This window comes from Podarcis bocagei, assembly GCF_964188305.1.
Source record: "Podarcis bocagei genome assembly, chromosome: 8".
Classification (NCBI taxonomy): domain Eukaryota; kingdom Metazoa; phylum Chordata; class Lepidosauria; order Squamata; family Lacertidae; genus Podarcis; species Podarcis bocagei.
Window position 1 is genome coordinate 60453171 of NC_138133.1, and position 17935 is coordinate 60471105.

Below are 17935 nucleotides of genomic sequence, written 5' to 3' on the forward strand. Positions count from 1 at the left end.
CTGCTGATAGTTCAGGAGTGACGGTTTGCCTGCTCTAGTATGAATGTTTTCTGGGGTTCACAAGTTGGGCTGGCCTTTCTTGCCAAGCCCAAAAACTGTGGTAACCTACCCCAGCCTATTCGGTTGCTGGTTTGGCTAAGCAGACTCCACCATCCCCTTTTCCTGCAGTAGCAGCAGCTACGGAAATCCCCTCTCATGTGGGAACGAGATGTGTAGAAGTTGTTTGGGTACCAAGGTGAGTGCCTCAATCAAGTGGCAGCCAAGGACATAGGCTGCTTCTCTTTCCTATGGCAGAGAGAGCCTGAGGGCTTTCCCCACTTGACGGCCATAGAGCTAAGGAGCTCATGCTCCGAAGCAGGAAAGTGTGGAGACTTGGCAACCAAACCACTCCCAGCTAACCTTGAAGCTAGCAAATGGGTGGAGGACCACCCATCCACGCTCTCACAGCTTCAGAGCTCCAAAGAGTGGTCAGCATATTACATTTGTCAGACTGCAGCAGGTTGCCCACCACAGCCAGCATGGCAAGTGAAAATGTGGAAGCCCGAATGTAGTATTTGTGGAATTGCAGGACGGCTACTTTGTGCTTCATCAACAACTTCAATTATCTGAGACTCTTTCCCCCATTTGAGCAAGGTTCAGAACACCATGTTAACTATTAATGGGATGCAACAAGTCACCGTTTTACAGCTCTTTCAGGGGAGTGTATCATACAAAGAGTACATTGCCAAGTAATGAATTACTTTGATTGGTGTGTGTGTGTGTGTGTGTGTGTGTGTGTGTGTGGTAGCTTGTCAGCAAATGTTCAGAGAACACAAAGTAGTAACACTGAACAGAGGATCTAAGAAAGTATTCGTTCTGCATCAGCTAGTGCATTTCTGTGGAATAGGCGCACTTGCAACACAGAACTGGATTGACTGCTTTCATGGGGGCTGCTAAGAATGTATTTGTGTCTCTCTAGTGAGTAAAGTGTAAATATGTAGGGTGCAGGGCCAAACTATGAACTTGCAATGATTAGCACAATCATCATCATTATTATTTCCTTATTTATTAATGTAATAGAATTTATATACCTCATGAGTGCAGGAAAAACCTCAAAGTGGTTTACAAAAACCTTCCCCTGAAAAGAATCTCTAGGAATAATTGAGGGCTAAGTTGGTAAATTCCAACACACAAACATGCCACATGTATTTAACTCATTCACTTTTTTTCCTGGCAAGTTGTGTGTGTGGTGGAGACTAGTTATGCAGTACATGTTTTTTTTTTTTTTAATAAATTTTTATTGGTTTTACAACATTTTTAAGAAAAACAAACAAACACAAAAAATGACAAACATACAGAATAGTTTCAAAGATATTTTCATAAACCTCTTTTCTTGGACTTCCCCATACCCCCCCTCTCTGCATCCCAATGTCCATATTTGAACTAGCAACTCCCAATTGTTACTTTCTAATCTCTGTCATCTTAGTCCTCTTTTATTGTCTAACCTTGTATCCCTGTACCCTATTGCTTCTGGCAACCACAACATTTTAACATTCATTCATATGCAGTACATGTTTTAGATGCTGTTCACAAGTTAAAGAGGCTTGCCGCCATCGCCTGTTATGTTTGCAACCTATACACTGTGAAATATTGTGAACTACCTTTATAGCTACAGTTCTAAAATTTCAAAGCAAGACACACCAAATGATCCCGCCCCCATGAGGAAATCATCTTATTTTTCACATTAAGAGAAATATGTATAAACCAAGCTGAGGAAAATAAAATTAACATTTCCATCCAGGTGGGTAAGTGCCAGTGCTTTTCCGACTAGGATAAATTATCTCGAGAAATTCTGTCTTTACAATATATGTTCCTGTTTTCATTTTACATTTTAGCTTGCATTTTAGTAAGTATTTGCTATGAGGGAAAAAACTGTTTCAAAATCACGACAATATCCTATTCAAAACCATTCTTGTCAGATATATCTTCAATCTCAGTTGCAGGATTACTTCTGACACATGCCAGTCAAGCCGGAAAGAGCAACATCCACTTTCTTCCTTGACATTTCAGATGCTTACAGGTGTAAAGTGCATTGCCTTCATAGTAGCTTTATTTGAATAATTATTTTAAATACATATCTCTGAAAGAGAAAATAGTCTATAAGTACAGAAACATTTAACAGTCTGTGTTGTGACGCAATAATAAAATATTTTAAAGATCAGACTATAAATAACATATAGTGTGTGTGTGTGTGTGTGTGTGTGTGTGTGTGTGTGTGTAAAGGTATTATTATGTTGGCAGTTTTATTCTCAGTCTATTTCCTAATGATTCCTAGCATGGAATTTACCTTTTTTCACAACTGCAGTTCACTGGCTTGACATCTCCATCAAGCCACCCAGTACAATCCCATGGCCCTATTCTGAGTCAGCCACCCTCTGTTCAGACCCCATATGTGAAATTAAGATCCAGTCCCCCCCAGTTTTATATCTCTTGCTTGCCAATTTCCACCTCAGTTAGAGGAAGGCCCATATCTCAGTGGTACAGCATTTCCAATCTGGCATTTTCAGCTAGTTCTGGGGGACACAACTATCTAAAACTTTGCAAAGCCATTGCCAGGTCTGTCACGGTGCTGATAAGCTATATGGGCCCGTGGTCTGATTTATTATGAGGTAGTGACCCATGTTGCACTCTCTGGAACTAACTTTACCATACAATATTCACAAACCTCTTTCTTGCCTTGCTATGCAAGGAGGACTGTAATCACCACAGCTGCTTAATTAGAAAAAGTTTTTCTGCTCTACAGTCTTGTACTTATTTATGTTTACCGTTATATCTTGCCTTTATTCCAAGGAACTGAAGCTGGCACACATAGTTCTTCCCTGTCCTCATTTTCTCATCCCAACAAGGCTGTGAGGTGTCTTAGGCTGAGAGATGAAGACTGGCCCATAGGTCACCCAATGAGCTTCTTGGCTGCGTAGGAATTTGAACCCTGGTCCCACAGGGCCTTCTCCAACCCTGACACCACACTGGCTCTCATCTTATGGAGTTTCTATTAATTTAAGTCCTATAATTTGTGTGCTGTAAGAGACAATCTGTTGTCAGGCAACAACAAAAAAGAGGGGGGCAGTTTTGTTTTGTTTTTTTTAAGCATTTTAGTCAAGCCAGTTGGAAATCTCATTTAAAGGCTCCCATGAAATGTCCCAATATTATCACAAGAAATAGCTAATTGTGTCCCATAAAAAAGGGGAATGATACAAGGCGTAGCATGGCACACTTAGCTGGTTTTATGACTCCTCCCATTGCAACACATAAGTGATATAGTAAAGAGTTAGCACTTGGATTATCAATTACTGATTGCCAGAAAAACAGAGTGGTTCACATCTTCTTTCCTGGAGAAGTAGTCACTTTCAAGGTTTATGTTCAATGATGAGGATCTCTGAGTCCGTCCTGGACATGGAAATGGCAAATTATACAGAAGTCTTAGATCCCAGTTATACTAGTCTGGAGTTTGAAACAATGCAAGTCTTGTATAATGGCAGTGGTGAGTTTGTATCTTCTCAGAGATGAAAACCTGAGTGTTTGAGTGAGCAAGAAAGAAAAAGAAATGAACATTATAAAAGGGTTTTACTCTTAATTGTGTAGCTGAGGTTTGCTTTTGAAAATTGCATCTCTCTGTGTCTCTCTCCACTTCATCTCAAAATGCATGTTAATAATATTATACCATCTTTATGGTACAGAAAATAAAATGGCAGTTCTGCATAATAAAGTAACTGAACAGGATTGTCATCGGTCAGTTAATCAAACAAAGAAAAATGTTCTTTCCAGCAGAGGAGATTCTTTCTGTGTTTATTTTATTTACTGTAAGATGCATGAGTAACTATATTTGGCAGTTTGGGAATGAGAAATATTTTTGTACATGATATTTTAAAATGACAGTTAAGATACAAATGTCCAGAGGGAAAAATAATGGGTCGCACAGAAAAAGTATATTGATGTCTATTTGCAGCTGATAAGTTTAATATACGGTAATATTTCCAGAGTGTTGATATGCAAACTGGACTGAGTTGTTAATCACAACAACTCTCTCCAAGCTAATGGTTAGCTGGGACAACTTTTAGCTATTTGGTTAAAGTCACTTTTTAACTTTGGTTGGGTAGAAATTGCCGACACAAAGAGTGCAATAAGAACTCGTGAATGGGATATGAAGCAAATACTATTTAACTTTTCATATAAAAGCAGATTAACGTGTTTGGACATAATGGTTAAATCTTTTTGATCACGTTCCTTGTAAATAAATGTTCATCCTTTATACCTTGTATCAAGACACTTAAGACTTAAATAGTGCTAATTACATTTAAAACTATATTCACACAGAGTTGATCTCTTGGTATGTACTGGTATTTATCAAGGTGAAAGGAACAAAACCATTTAATGAAAGAGAAATCTCCCCATGCTTTTGAGAATGTACAATCGCTTTGCTTTATTTAAAATGTAAGCTTTTGCATTGGAATACATGTAATATACATTGATGCTGTGGTTTAATAACAGAATAGGTGGAAGTGGAGCAATACTGGAAGCAAGAAATTTTGGGGAAATACCAGTCAACTGCCAATTTAAGTTGATTATTTGTTTTCATAATTTTGATTTTTGAAGATATAAATAAAATTTTCATGTAACTATTAATTTAAGGTTACCAGATTTTTTTCAATGAATCCGGGGACACTTTTGAACTTCAATGGATTTTGTATGGGGACTGATTTGTAAATCTGGGGACTGTCCCCAGGAAACGGGGACGTCTTGTAACCATACATTAATTCTGGGTAGAAATCTTTAGCCATTGCAACCAGTAAGACTTCCTACATTCATCAAATGGTGGGATTTCATTGAACATAGCTTCTGATACCCCATTAACCTCAGCATGCTTCCTACTTCCTGTCCTTTAAAAAATACTCACAACAACATTATCCTCACAACATCAAAAACAAAACCCAACATGCTTCCACTGAATTCTTTGAACAAAACCACAGCTGAATCACTTACAATTATGTAAGTGACTTACTGTAGTGAAATTGTTTCATAAATATTTTTCTGGTTGCAGAATATAAGAATGCTTTCCAATCGCAGAATTCCAGCAAGGTTTCCAACCCAGTATGTTCCATGCAGTAAAAACATCTAACATCCAGCAGCTGAAATCTGCCCATCTGGTTGCTCCTTAACTGGATTAAGATTGCACACTTCCACCAAAGAAACAATGGGTCCTGTCACTTTAACCAGTGGCAGTCACCTGCCTCAGAAGGTTGAATTGAAACACAAATCCTAAACAGTGGTGACAGATGCTGTCTAAGCTGATCAAACCTTTTTAGCAACAAGATTCTTGGCTTTGGGGGGAAAGCCCAAAAGCTTCACTATATAGCTTGATGCTAGGGCTATAAGTTTACATGCAGACTGTCCTAAGCTCACTCTACAACATATCTTGTGTAGGGCTGGGCATGTCCCCTATCTGAAACCATTGGCTCCTGCTCCCAGTAGGCGAGTGCGATTTGCCCAGTAATGTACGAAGTGAGCATAGATGGTACTGAGCTTAATAAACCAATGGCCGGACGACATATCATACAGCTTCCCCAGTTTCTGTTTGTGCGGAAGGAGGCCCCTGGATATTACAGCTTTCTTCCAGGGAGTCAACCATGTTGCTGGCCACTGTCAAGTCATCTGAAGATTAATGCACAGTTAATGCATACCAGCCTCCGAGAAAATGTTGCCTTATGGCATTGTCCCTCAATTATTTAAACTAACAAAGATATTTAAGTAGTTAGCTACACATGCAGAGCTGGGCAATTGTGTCAGCACTCCCAACTTCTATTGCAAGCCATGGAGTTTAAACCAAAAGCATTCGTTGTCATGAGCATCATAAATTCTGACAAGTGGGCACGATAGGTTTGAAGGCATTCATTAGAATAACGATCAGGGGTAATTAGGCATGTTGTGTTTTCTGCAGTCCTGGGATGGTGAATGCTAATTAAAAGAGAAGGCCAGTAAGCCCCCACCCCCCACCCCCAGTATGGTGTAACTTAGCCACATTGTTGTATTCCTCCCCTTCAAGGCTCTACACCGAACTGTACATCTTGTTCTTCCCTTTCCTCAGACAGTTGCTCAGCAGAGCCTCTCGGCATGAACACTGCAGACAGTGGAATTGGTGGCCTTTGTGCAATATGCGGAGACAGAGCAACAGGCAAGCACTATGGCGCCTCCAGTTGCGATGGCTGCAAGGGGTTCTTTCGGCGCAGTATACGAAAGAATCATGTCTACACCTGCAGGTAGGAGAAATAGCCCCATCTCAGAGGTACATCATGCAGTATTTCTTTATTTGAACCTTTACTATCCGCTCTTTATAAAACCAGGAGGGGTTCCAGAATCCAATATACAGTGGTACCTCGGGTTACAGACCCTTCAGGTTACAGACGCTTCAGGCTACAGACTCCACTAACCCAGAAATAGTGCTTCAGGTTAAGAACTTTGCTTCAGGATGAGAACAGAAATTGTGCTCCGGTGGCATGGCAGCAGCAGGAGGCCCCATTAGCTAAAGTGGTGCTTCAGGTTAAGAACAGTTTCAGGTTAAGAACGGACCTCCAGAACGAATTAAGTTCTTAACCCGAGGTACCACTGTATTGAGATGACAGGTGTCATATCTAATGGGAAGGGATCATGCCTTATTTGGCAGAGCACTCGCTTTCCATGAAGAAGGCCCCAGGGTCAAAAGATGCGGCTGCAGGCAGTGCGCAAGAGACCCCAGAGAGCCATTGTCAGTCAGAATGAACAATACTGAACTAGATGGGCAAATGGTCTGACCATGGTATTGGGTACATCCCGATGTTCCCTTACCACGACACAATGCCGAGACTAAGGGCCACTGTCACAGCTTACACAGCCCCCTCCACATTGGGAGAGCTGAAGGTCTGCATCAGGGTTCCCACTCTCAAGTAAAAAAAGGGGAAGATCAGGTTTCTTACTTGTGCAGTTTCTCATTGCAGAAGTTCAGACCCTGACACATGGAGTGGTGATTTAAAGGCCAGGAAGTGTACCTCTTCTTTTGGCAGGTGTGTTCTGCAACATCCTGTTGACTCCATAATAATGCCTCAGTGGTGGATTTATACTGGACCATCCACTCACCATTCTGCTTTTTTGGTTGTCCTGTGATGCTATCCAAATGTCACCACAGTATTGCCATCCTGCGCTATGGCTTAACAAAAGCATGCCAGAAAATAAACTGGGGTTTGTGGTATGAAAAGTTACAGGGTTTCAGTGGGAAGTTACGGGACATGCACTGATTGGAAATTGAGTGGCATGTCTACCCTGAAACTTTTGCAGCCACAAACACGCATAAAAATGGGATCATGTACTGTATAACCATCCCAATACCACCCCGAGCACAGGTAATCATGAATGCACAATAAAAAGGACATCTGGCAGTTACAGGAGGTTTAAAGCTTGTTCAGATGAAAATATGTCTTTGAAAAGCAAGGCAGAATGGGCAGTGGCAGATTTCATTAGCAAACAGCTCCACAGGATTGAACCCATTAAAGGTTTTACGTTATAGGGAGTTGCTGTCTGCGAAATGATCTGTAGGTACTAAACTTTTGCCGATTGGGAACAGCCAAAGCAAGTGCAATCACATGATTTTCTTAACTGGGATGAGGGCATGTACAGGAACAGATCTGGATCCAAAAATCTGGAACTGAAGGTAGTCAACGGTCTACCCCTGCAGGCAACTCTTCAGTCTGATTCCAGTCCTGGCAAGACTTGAGCCCCCTGGCTGTTCAGCTGCCCACTGCCACTTCTTAACAGCAAGATTCTGCTATGGGTCCTTTTAATCGTGTCTCTTGTCTCTTAATCTTTGCAATTTTCTGCTGTTTGAATGCAGAAGAGTTTCCTTGCAGAGTGGTACTTGGCACATTAAAGATGAAACTGTTTTCCTCAGCAGTCGTTTGCAATCCTGGGCCAAACCATTTTCATTTGCAAATGGCAACAAATGTAGATTTTGATCGTCAGATATGGCTTCACAAGCAATGCTGTCTTGTGAGGTTCCTTCCTATCCTTGGCTCTATTTTGTCCCTCTATCTCTGTTCTTTCCCCCCTCAAGTCTGACTAGATATGTGCTACGAGGTGCCCTCTGGCATTTCCTTTTATCCCCTTCTCGTTTCTCAGGAAGGCTGCCTAGGACTGTTGCCGAGGTTAAAAGGTACTCTCCCTCCTGCTTTTACCATCACTTGACTTATCGAGATCTTCAGTTATCTTGAGACTTTCGGATACAAAGACATCTCCGTATGTTAATATTGAAATCCAGGAGAACCTCAGCATTTATCAGTGTGTACTTGATTTCAGCCCTTACACCTGGAAAATAAAGCAATTTAACTTGCCTGATTGCATCAGTCCATTTTAAGCGCAGCAGCTCTAGTTAATTGCACCACTACAACTAAAATGATGGTCTAACCCAGACAAACAGCCAAAAACTATTTCTCTGGCTGGGGCATCCTCCTGCCTTGCCCCATAATTACTTGAAAACCCTGCATTCTCCCTCACTATAGTTTAAAGTAGACAGACGAATGTATTATAGGGTGCCCCATCGCTTCAGGGGAAGAAAACCTTCCTAGGTGCGTCAGTGCATCTCAGATGGGGATATCACCTCGTTTTGACATGGGTATCACTTGCAGAGTTTGGGTTTGCTTTTAAATTTGGTTAAGGCCCTCTTTCCTATGGAGGACAGTGGACCCATGGGAAAAGTCAATCAGTGGTGGGTAGAGCCAGAGACCATACAGATACAATACTATGATACCATTTTAATCAGTCAGTTCTTTCCCCATAGGATTCTGGGATCTGTAGTTTGAAGGGTGCCAAGAGCTGGGTGCCAAGAGCTATTTTCCTCACAGATCTACAATTTCTTAGAGTGGTTCAACAAACAATCCTTCTTCACAGGGAACTCTGACAATTTTAGGTCTGTCAGGGGAATAGCCGTCCCCTAGCAACTCTCAGCACCCCTAACAAACTACAGCTCCCACAATTCTTTGAGAGAAGCCATGGCCATTTAATATTGTATCATAGCACTTTCAGTGTATGGTGAATGTGGCCAGAGTCTATAGCAGGGTTGGAATTGCATTATTGCATGGCTCTTTCCTTCTGTGTGCCACCCCATTCTGTCTCTTCTTCTCTACCTCTGCTCACTCACACAGACACACGTGCACATACACTCACACATGAAGCAGAAGCAGTTCTCAGAGGGGCAGCCTGGATAGCAAGAGTGAGCACACAGTGTCTGAAGAGCTGAGTGATTGTTCGTGAAATTTGGCCTAGGGCCACATATGGCCATTGGGCTGCACTCAGTTATAAAAGGAAGCTTGGTAAAATAGAACCAGTGTGGTGTAGTGGTTAGAGTGCTGGAGTAGGACTTGGGAGACCAGGGTTCAAATCTTCACTCAGCCATGAAGGCTGAGTAACCGTGGGCCAGTCACCATCTCTTAGCCTAAGCTAATGCATTATAAATGTAGAAGTACATTGGGATAGCTCAGTTGGTAAGAACATGAGACTCTTAATTTCATGGTTGTGGGTTTGAGCCCCACATTGGGTGAAAGATTCCTCCATTGCAGGGGGCTGGACTAGATGACCCTCACGGTCATTTCCAACCCTCCGATTCTATGATTTCATCAGTATCAAAGGCTATAGCCAGGCTCATTCCAGTAGCTTCCATGAACAAAGGCAGACTACCTTTGAATTCCAGATGCCAGGGACAAGCAAGAGCAGAAAGCGGTTTCCTTCAAGCCTTGCCTGAATGCTTTCTACAATATCTGGGGGCCGCCTTGGAAATCATGTGCCAGAGCAGACAAATCTTTGCTCTGATCTTACAGTGCTTTTCTTTCATTTCCTATTCCTGACCATTTGCCCCAGCAGGATTGGATCAAGCTGTAAGAAAATTCATCCTAAACATTCACGAGACTGGGAGCAAAATTTATATGCCTTGTGTTCACAAGATGATGAATAACCTAATGGGATTTTACTTGCCCATCACAAGGAATTATTCCGTAGAAGAATGGCAAAGAGAAATGTTTCAAGGCTGATTAAAGAAAAAATACCACTGAAGGTTGATAGTTGGAGACATTGTTTTGACAGTGCCCATTAATTGTTTCAGCCGTGCTAATCAGGACCCTCCTTTACTTGCACTCTAATATATTTACCCTCGATTCTGTCCAACAGATTTAGCCGGCAATGTACTGTTGATAAGGACAAGAGAAATCAATGCAGATACTGTCGTTTAAGAAAGTGTTTTCGCGCTGGGATGAAGAAGGAAGGTAACTTTTTTTTAACCTCCTGTTCAGAGGAAAACACTTCATATCAATTAGCAGGAAACAAAATCTATAAGCAAATACCTAATGAATATATATTGGTTGTGCCTACAAAAGAAGGAGATTTTTATAGCAGTCGAAATATGTCTCCAATAAGATGTCAGCTTGCTATGTAATTTTTGCTTAATGCTAAGATTTGACATATGGGTCATTTGAAAACAAAGCAAAGCATGCTTTCCTCTAGTTTTGCATGCTACGAGATATTCTTTGTTTTAGTTGAACTTGATATATATATTTTTTTTACTTTTCTCAAGTCATTGTGGCCTCATGGACAAAGTGGTGGATTTAGGCAGGTAAAATCTGAGTTCAGCTGTAGTTTGGTGACCTTAGAATAGAATAATAGAATCATAGAATCATAGAGTCGGAATAGACCACAAGGGCCATCGAGTCCAACCCCCTGCCAAGCAGGAAACATCATCAGAGCACTCCTGACATGTGGTTGTCAAGCCTCTGCTTAAAGACCTCCAAAGAAGGAGACTCCACCACACTCCTTGGCAGCAAATTCCACTGTCGAACAGCTCTTACTGTCAGGAAGTTCTTCCTAATGTTTAGGTGGAATCTTCTTTCTTGTAGTTTGGATCCATTGCTCCGCGTCCGCTTCTCTGGAGCAGCAGAAAACAACCTTTCTCCCTCCTCTATATGACATCCTTTTATATATTTGAACATGGCTATCATATCACCCCTTAACCTCCTCTTCTCCAGGCTAAACATGCCCAGCTCCCTTAGCCGTTCCTCATAAGGCATCGTTTCCAGGCCTTTGACCATTTTGGTTGCCCTCCTCTGGACACGTTCCAGTTTGTCAGTGTCCTTCTTGAACTGTGGTGTCCAGAACTGGACACAGTACTCCAGGTGAGGTCTGACCAGAGCAGAATACAGTGGCACTATTACTTCCCTTGATCTAGATGCTATACTCCTGTTGATGCAGCCCAGAATTGCATTGGCTTTTTTAGCTGCCACGTCACACATTTGGCCTAGGGCCACATATGGCCATTGGGCTGCACTCAGTTATAAAAGGTACACTCTTGTCCTCAGTTATAAAAGGTACACTCTTGTCCTCAGATCTTCATCTGTAAAATTGTAATAGTGATAGGAAACATAGGTTTGTTGTGAGGCCTCTCATATTATTAATAGTATTCCCAATTTATTGCAAACTACCTTCTGCATCCAGTTCTTTAGAAATGGGATGGGGAAAAAAGAACCATGGACGTAGAGCCATCGATGGTTCTATATAGAGCTCATTTCTATGCAGAAGGATGTTTAAAAGCAGACTCATGAGTTCTCCTATATTTTAGCATGTCTGGAAGTAGGCATAGATAAACTATGGAATTCACCCCAGAAGTAGTGGTGGCTGCTGGATGACTTTAAAAGATTCGACAAATTCATGGAAGATAAGAATGTCGATGGATACTAGCCACCATGGCTGCACTTTGCCTCCATGGTCAGAAGCAGCATTCTTCTAAATTCCAGTTGCAGGAAACTGCAGGAGGGGAAATTGCTGTTGTGCTCAAGTCCTGCTTGCTGGCTTCCAATGGACATCTAGTTGACCACTGTGAAAACAGGATGCTGGAGTCAGTGGACCACTGGCTTGGTCCAGCAGGGCTATTCCTTTGTTCTTATGTTTCCTGCATGGTGGGAGCTTTATAAATCAAAAATGGAATTTTTAAAAAGTGGGGTTCAACATTCCATACTCTGCTGTTCCACAGAGGATGCTTTTCATTTTTTCTTCTTAAAAAATTGTTTTTGGGAAGGAGACACGTGACTGCCAGTGTCCACTGCTCTTTGTCTACAAGGGCAACTTTTAGCCCTCAGCATGTGTTGAATTCAATATCATTTTGGCCAGACTGAAGGAGCTTCGTTGGAAGGCAGCTTATATATTCACACTGAACAAATAGACAAATCCCATCTGTTCTGAATTCCAGGTGAAAACATTGTATGGTGGTTGATTTTTAAGTCAAAAGGAGGTGGTAATGCTGAAAATCCCAAGGAGTGAGGGAGAATAATGCCAAGCTTGATTCTCCTTTGCAACTGACGTATTCAAAGTAGAAGTTAAATTTCAGGCTTCTGGCAATGTTGTTTTGTTTTGCCCTCTGTGGGTGGGTGACAGACAGACAGAAATTGCTTAGTGCTTCCTTGGAAAAGACCCTTCTCTTGCTGTAGAAGACTTACACGCAGCTATACTTGTAATTTCAGAAAGGTACTCCCCAAAATTCTCAAGTGCATCCCTTTGAAAACAGAAAAATTACATATTAAATCACATCAATAAGATTTGCTTAGCATCAAATAACTGCAATTTAAGCTAAGGCTGCACTTCTGTACCCACCTACTTGAGAGTAAGCCCCATTGAGCAGCCAGGGCAATCCAGAGCCTAATGGGCACAGGTGGAGAGCGAAGGAGCTATGGAACCACTTCCATATCTGCAGACTTGTTTCTCATGTCAGCCAAGGCACAAGGTTGGGAGCAGACATTTGGACCAAGATTGGGCTTGCTGCCATCAAGGAGCAGGAACAGCTCAGGGTACTGTGGCTCCCAGACCAGCTCTTTCCACTTTCCACAAGCTATCAGTAAGGACTGACACTGGTTCAATTCTTTGGGTGGAGGGACACTAATACAACCCCATGTCCAGCACAAAAGTGGTTTGGGTTACACACTTGGCACCATAAAACCTCAGTCATAGTATTTGCTTACTAGTTTTATCACTGTTCTTTTAATGTATATATGACCTTGTAAAATCCAAGACTTTTTAAGTTTGTAGAAAGTCTTGCATATATTTGACAGGGCTTTCCTCTTCTCCCACCATTGCAGCTCTCAAATGAAAGTTAGTTTCAACCTCTCCCAGCTTATAAAGGATCACAAGCAAGAGTTTAGGAACAAAATTATCTGGGCACTAGGAGCTGTGCCAGTGTTCCTCCATTATTGCCGTGTTCTTCCTTGAGTCCTCCAAGCTAAGGAATACCATTTCATTCTGTTTTCACCATAGGCTTATCACATTTTTTTAAGCAAACAAAAACAAAAAAATAGGCTTTTCAAACTGACTAGTAACAAACTTTGAAGTTGAATTATGTGCAGGCAAAACATTTATTTCTGAAAAACTTCTCATTCTTTTTTTAAAAAATGGTTTGTAATGCATTCCCACCATTTATTCAGGGTGATCAAAGTAGTTAGATGCCAGTCCTCTGGTATAATTTTATATTTAAAGCATAACTATATTTTGTTGTTGAGGTGCTAAGTTAAAAAATGAAAAAAGATAGCTTTTCTCCAGTTAAAAAAGACTGGAGCATCATTCTTGATTCACGTCTACGTGACCATTTATCACTTAGTGTTTATCACTGTACGACATTTCTTATTATGACCTTAATAAAAGGCCCATCATGAATGTCCTTGGCTAAGAATCTAGTGCGCCTTCACTATAAAGCGTGTTCATTCTTCATATAAACTGCAGAACACTATATAGTGCACTGAGCACATTTTTATTGAATCATTGGTGCTGCCTTCTCAACTTCTCTGATGCAGATTGCTTCCTTAAAAATAACAAACGGATCATTGGAAATACAACTGATGCTTTTACAAAAGGTTATGAGGTTCTGTGTGGAATGGAGAAATATGTTGATCACAACTCTGTTTTTCTCTCCTTGATATGACCTTGGATATAAAATAGGTTCAGCAAAGCTGGTGGGTAGCCTTATTTATCTCTTTCATTTTTGCATTAAAAGGGACACCTTGTTCCAACACAAGCTTTGTGTTGCACCATGCCGTTCTCTTTCGAAAGGCTAGTATGAGATTATTTTTGCTCCATACTATCTGCTCCAAACCCTAATACTAGCATCTCTCAATGCTACATCCTTAAAAATGAACTCTGGCTGGAAGACAGTTGTTTTGAAAGCTGAAAGTGGTTTTAGAGAAGTTTCACATGAGGGATGGAGTTGTGTTATTTTTTAATCCACTTTTTAAAGCAAACCTCCCTAACTCACTAGTCCCGAAGTTATATGCAGATTGAAACAGCTATCAGTGTGATTGCTTACCCTCCCCGCAAAAATCCATCAGCTACTGCAGCAGTTCAAAAGCTTTGTAAAGAGAAAAGAATGGTGGGGCAAGGAAGGAAAGGTTCAGACCTATCTCCAAAAGTTATGAGACTTTTTTGACTTCAAAAGTTGAAATGGTGTTCTTTGTAAACAGAAATTATTTTAGGACCGTTTCTTATAATGCTTATATAAAATGTTATAAAAATGTTTGCCATTGCTCTTCCATGAATTTCTGCAATAATGTCATGACCAACTTTGGACATCTATGGTTCATACAGTTTCTTAATAACACTTTGACTGCACACAAATCATAACAAGTCTTATCCTACAATGTTTCTCAAACTTGGGTCTCTAGCTGCTGTTGAACTGCAACTCCCATTATCCTTTGCTAGCAGGTCAGGAATGATGGGAGTCGCAGTCCAGCAACAGCTGGAGATCCAAATTTGAGAAACACTGTAATATGTTACAAACAAACAAACTGTCTGACTGCTCTAGCATTGCCCCACCCCTGGCATGAGCAAGATAGACAAATCACTAACCTTTGACTTCCCATTACATCTGGATCAAGGAACATGATTTGTCTATCACTAAGAAGCCACAATTGCTAGCCAGCCTCAAGCCATGGTTTATTGTTGGTTTGCTGCTTTTTTAACTGGCTTATGTTGGCTTGCAGATTGTATTAGGGAGAAGCAAACCACAATCCTGCATTTGTACATAATGGCAAACCAAGGCTTCTAGGTTTCTTCATCCTACTCTTGCCAGGGCAGGAAAAAAGCAGGAGCGATTAGATAGCACCATGCTCATTCCTGGTAAACCATGATAAGCTGGAAACTCTGGTTTATAGTAAACGCTACCTTTGAAAAGCTGTTCAGTAGCATGGCCTGCATGCAAACCAATGTGCAATTTTGTTTCCTTTCCCAGCTGTGCAAAATGAACGGGACAGGATAAGTACAAGACGAAGTGCATCTGATGGCAGCAACATTCCTTCTATTAATATGTTGGCCCAGGCTGAGTTGCTTTCTCACCAGGTACAGCAATCCACCATCATGGCGTATAGGATCCCCATGACCTTTAAAATATTATCTGTTTTATACATGCACCTATCCTTTTGCATTTGCAATACAGAAATGAGATGGGAAGATTCTCTCTGGAAAATTATAATCTGATTCAGCTTCTTTTGCAATAAGCTTTATACATCTTTCACTTTCAAAATACTTAGCTGCCTGATTCGGGTAGAGCCATTAGCCCTATTGGGTGTGATTTGTAAGTTATCTGAAGAAATGTTTCACTGACCACTTGGAATACTCCTGTTGAAGTTAGTGAAATATCAGGGGCTGAATGCCTAATTCTAAAGGTCTACTTTTTTCTGTAACAGTGAAAACAGAGCTTGGTTTGTGGGGTGCTAAGGGAAAGAGGCATAGTGTTGGTTTTTGACACTCAGTAGGAATATTCTTATGACCAACATTATTTCTGTGATTAAGTTGTTTTAAACTGTTTTTAATGTAGTGTTTTAAAAGGGATGCGGGTGGCGCTGTGGGTTAAACCACAGAGCCTAGGACTTGCCGATCGGAAGGTCAGTGGTTCGAATCCCCGTGATGGGTTGAGCTCCCATTGCTCAGTCCCTGCTCCTGCTACCCTAACAGTTCGAAAGCACGTCAAAGTGCAAGTAGATAAATAGGTACTGCTTCACTGGGAAGGTAAACGGTGTTTCCGTGCGCTGCTCTGGTTCGCCGGAAGCGGCTTAGTCATGCTGGCCACATGACCCGGAAGCTGTACGCTGGCTCCCTCAGCCAATAAAGCGAGATGAGCACTGCAACCCCAGAGTCGGTCATGACTGGACCTAATGGTCAGGGGTCCCTTTACCTTTAATGTAGTTTTTTAATTGTTGTAACCTGCCCTGTGACCTTACGGTGAAGAGTGAGTAAACAACAACCAAGAAACCATACAGAACAACTTCTAATTGTTTATATAATTCAAATCCTGCTTGTCTTTGATGCCACTTCTATCTCTTCGTCTGAACCTCCACCATTTTTTCATCCTTTCCTCTTAAGGTTTAGCAAAGATTGTTCCTCTTTTTCTTCGCATGATATTCAGAAACCCCATTACTTTTGGCTCCTACCTTTGCTTTCTCCTTCTATAACTCCTTGACTTTGTAGTGTGGATGCAAAAGTGACTGTCACAAAATGGAAAGTCCAACAGTACAATCCTATGCATGTTGATCCCATAAAGCTCAAAGTTCAGACAATTGCATAATGTAGGGACTGCATCCCACATCTCTCTCACCATGCATATGAACATGATATACTCATTATTTGGTGTATATATGGGCTAGTATATACTCACTATAAACCTATTTTCTGTTGGTATGGGGGGTTATAATGGGTGACTGTAGGCAGACAAAACTTTATTATAAAGACTGCTGGAATAATGCGAGTTCATAATTTCTCTCCACTATAACCAGCTCCCTGTTTCAAGCCCCTGTGCTGGTACTGACATCAGCGTTAAGAAAATTGCTGGCATTAGCGAAGTATGTGACTCTATGAGGCAGCAGCTCCTGGTGCTTGTAGAATGGGCAAAATACATTCCAGCTTTTTGCGAACTACGGCTGGATGATCAGGTATGGGATAATGAGCTGAGAAGCCACAATAATGGTTCCGTGTTGAAGGCTCTCTTTTCACAGAAGACACTTCTAGGATGTTAAGCCAGAACATCAAGGGAAGCTCAAGGGAAGTAGAGATCATGGGGGAGCTGGTTCTGGCATATATACTGTTATATCCAAGAGAGTGGGTAGGATTGGGTCTAGAGAAGGTCATGCCACACAGCAGGAGCCACGCAAACAAGCCCAGGTGGAAACAAATCCACAGTAAGCAACCGAGATCTAAGAAAAAAGAGGTGAAAGAATCAGGAAAAATCTACCATTTATGAGGCACAGTCAATTTACTCTATAAGAAAAATGCCAAAAGGCCTCTTCCTACCTGCTTTCAACAGGGCTATTGGGAGGCAGTGGGCAATTCTTGTTCGGCCTTCACTAATCTGGTGCCTTCCACATGTTTTGGACTACAACTCCCATCAGCCTAACCAGCACAGGACTATTGTCCAAAACGCCTAGAGAGCACCAAGTTAGTTGCTCTAGGAACAGCAGAGAGAGCTGAGGGACTGAGTCTCAAGGCCTGATTTTCAGGACGTCATCAGGTATTGCACATATTCAGAAACTGGAAACAAAGCCAAAACAGAGCAACTGCTTATCCAAATAGACCAACTTCCATTGTATTTCTAAAGTGGAAACCTCTTGTCTTCAAGAGGGAGGGAGGGTGTCTTCACATAGTGTCAACAGCTAGTGTATGTGATTCATCTTATTCCACTTTCTTTATTTTTGAAGTTACTATTGTTCTATGCACATTGTTTTCCCCAAGGTTGCCCTGTTAAGAGCACATGCTGGAGAACACCTTTTGCTTGGAGCAGCAAAACGCTCTATGCTTTACAAAGACATTATTCTTTTAGGTAAGTTTATCTTTATTTTACTTTTTACAACACAGTCCTGTGCAT

At 41.4% G+C, this 17935-nt stretch overlaps 1 protein-coding gene across 5 annotated transcripts in view; it reads left to right on the forward strand.

The window, feature by feature from the left end:
* Positions 1-17935, forward strand: part of HNF4G (hepatocyte nuclear factor 4 gamma) — a 68323-nt gene that overhangs the window by 35100 nt on the left and 15288 nt on the right. For 3 of the 5 annotated variants that reach the window (XM_081204777.1, XM_081204776.1, XM_081204778.1), the window contains exons 1-6: positions 3351-3520; positions 6122-6293; positions 10222-10316; positions 15311-15417; positions 16851-17006; positions 17803-17890. In XM_081204777.1, coding sequence (XP_081060903.1) covers positions 3403-3520; positions 6122-6293; positions 10222-10316; positions 15311-15417; positions 16851-17006; positions 17803-17890 — 736 coding nt within the window. In that variant the 5' untranslated portion in view covers positions 3351-3402. Of the gene's footprint in view, positions 1-3350; positions 3521-6121; positions 6294-10221; positions 10317-15310; positions 15418-16850; positions 17007-17802; positions 17891-17935 lie in introns of those variants that run through there. The other 2 variants (XM_081204780.1, XM_081204779.1) reach the window with 1 other exon arrangement.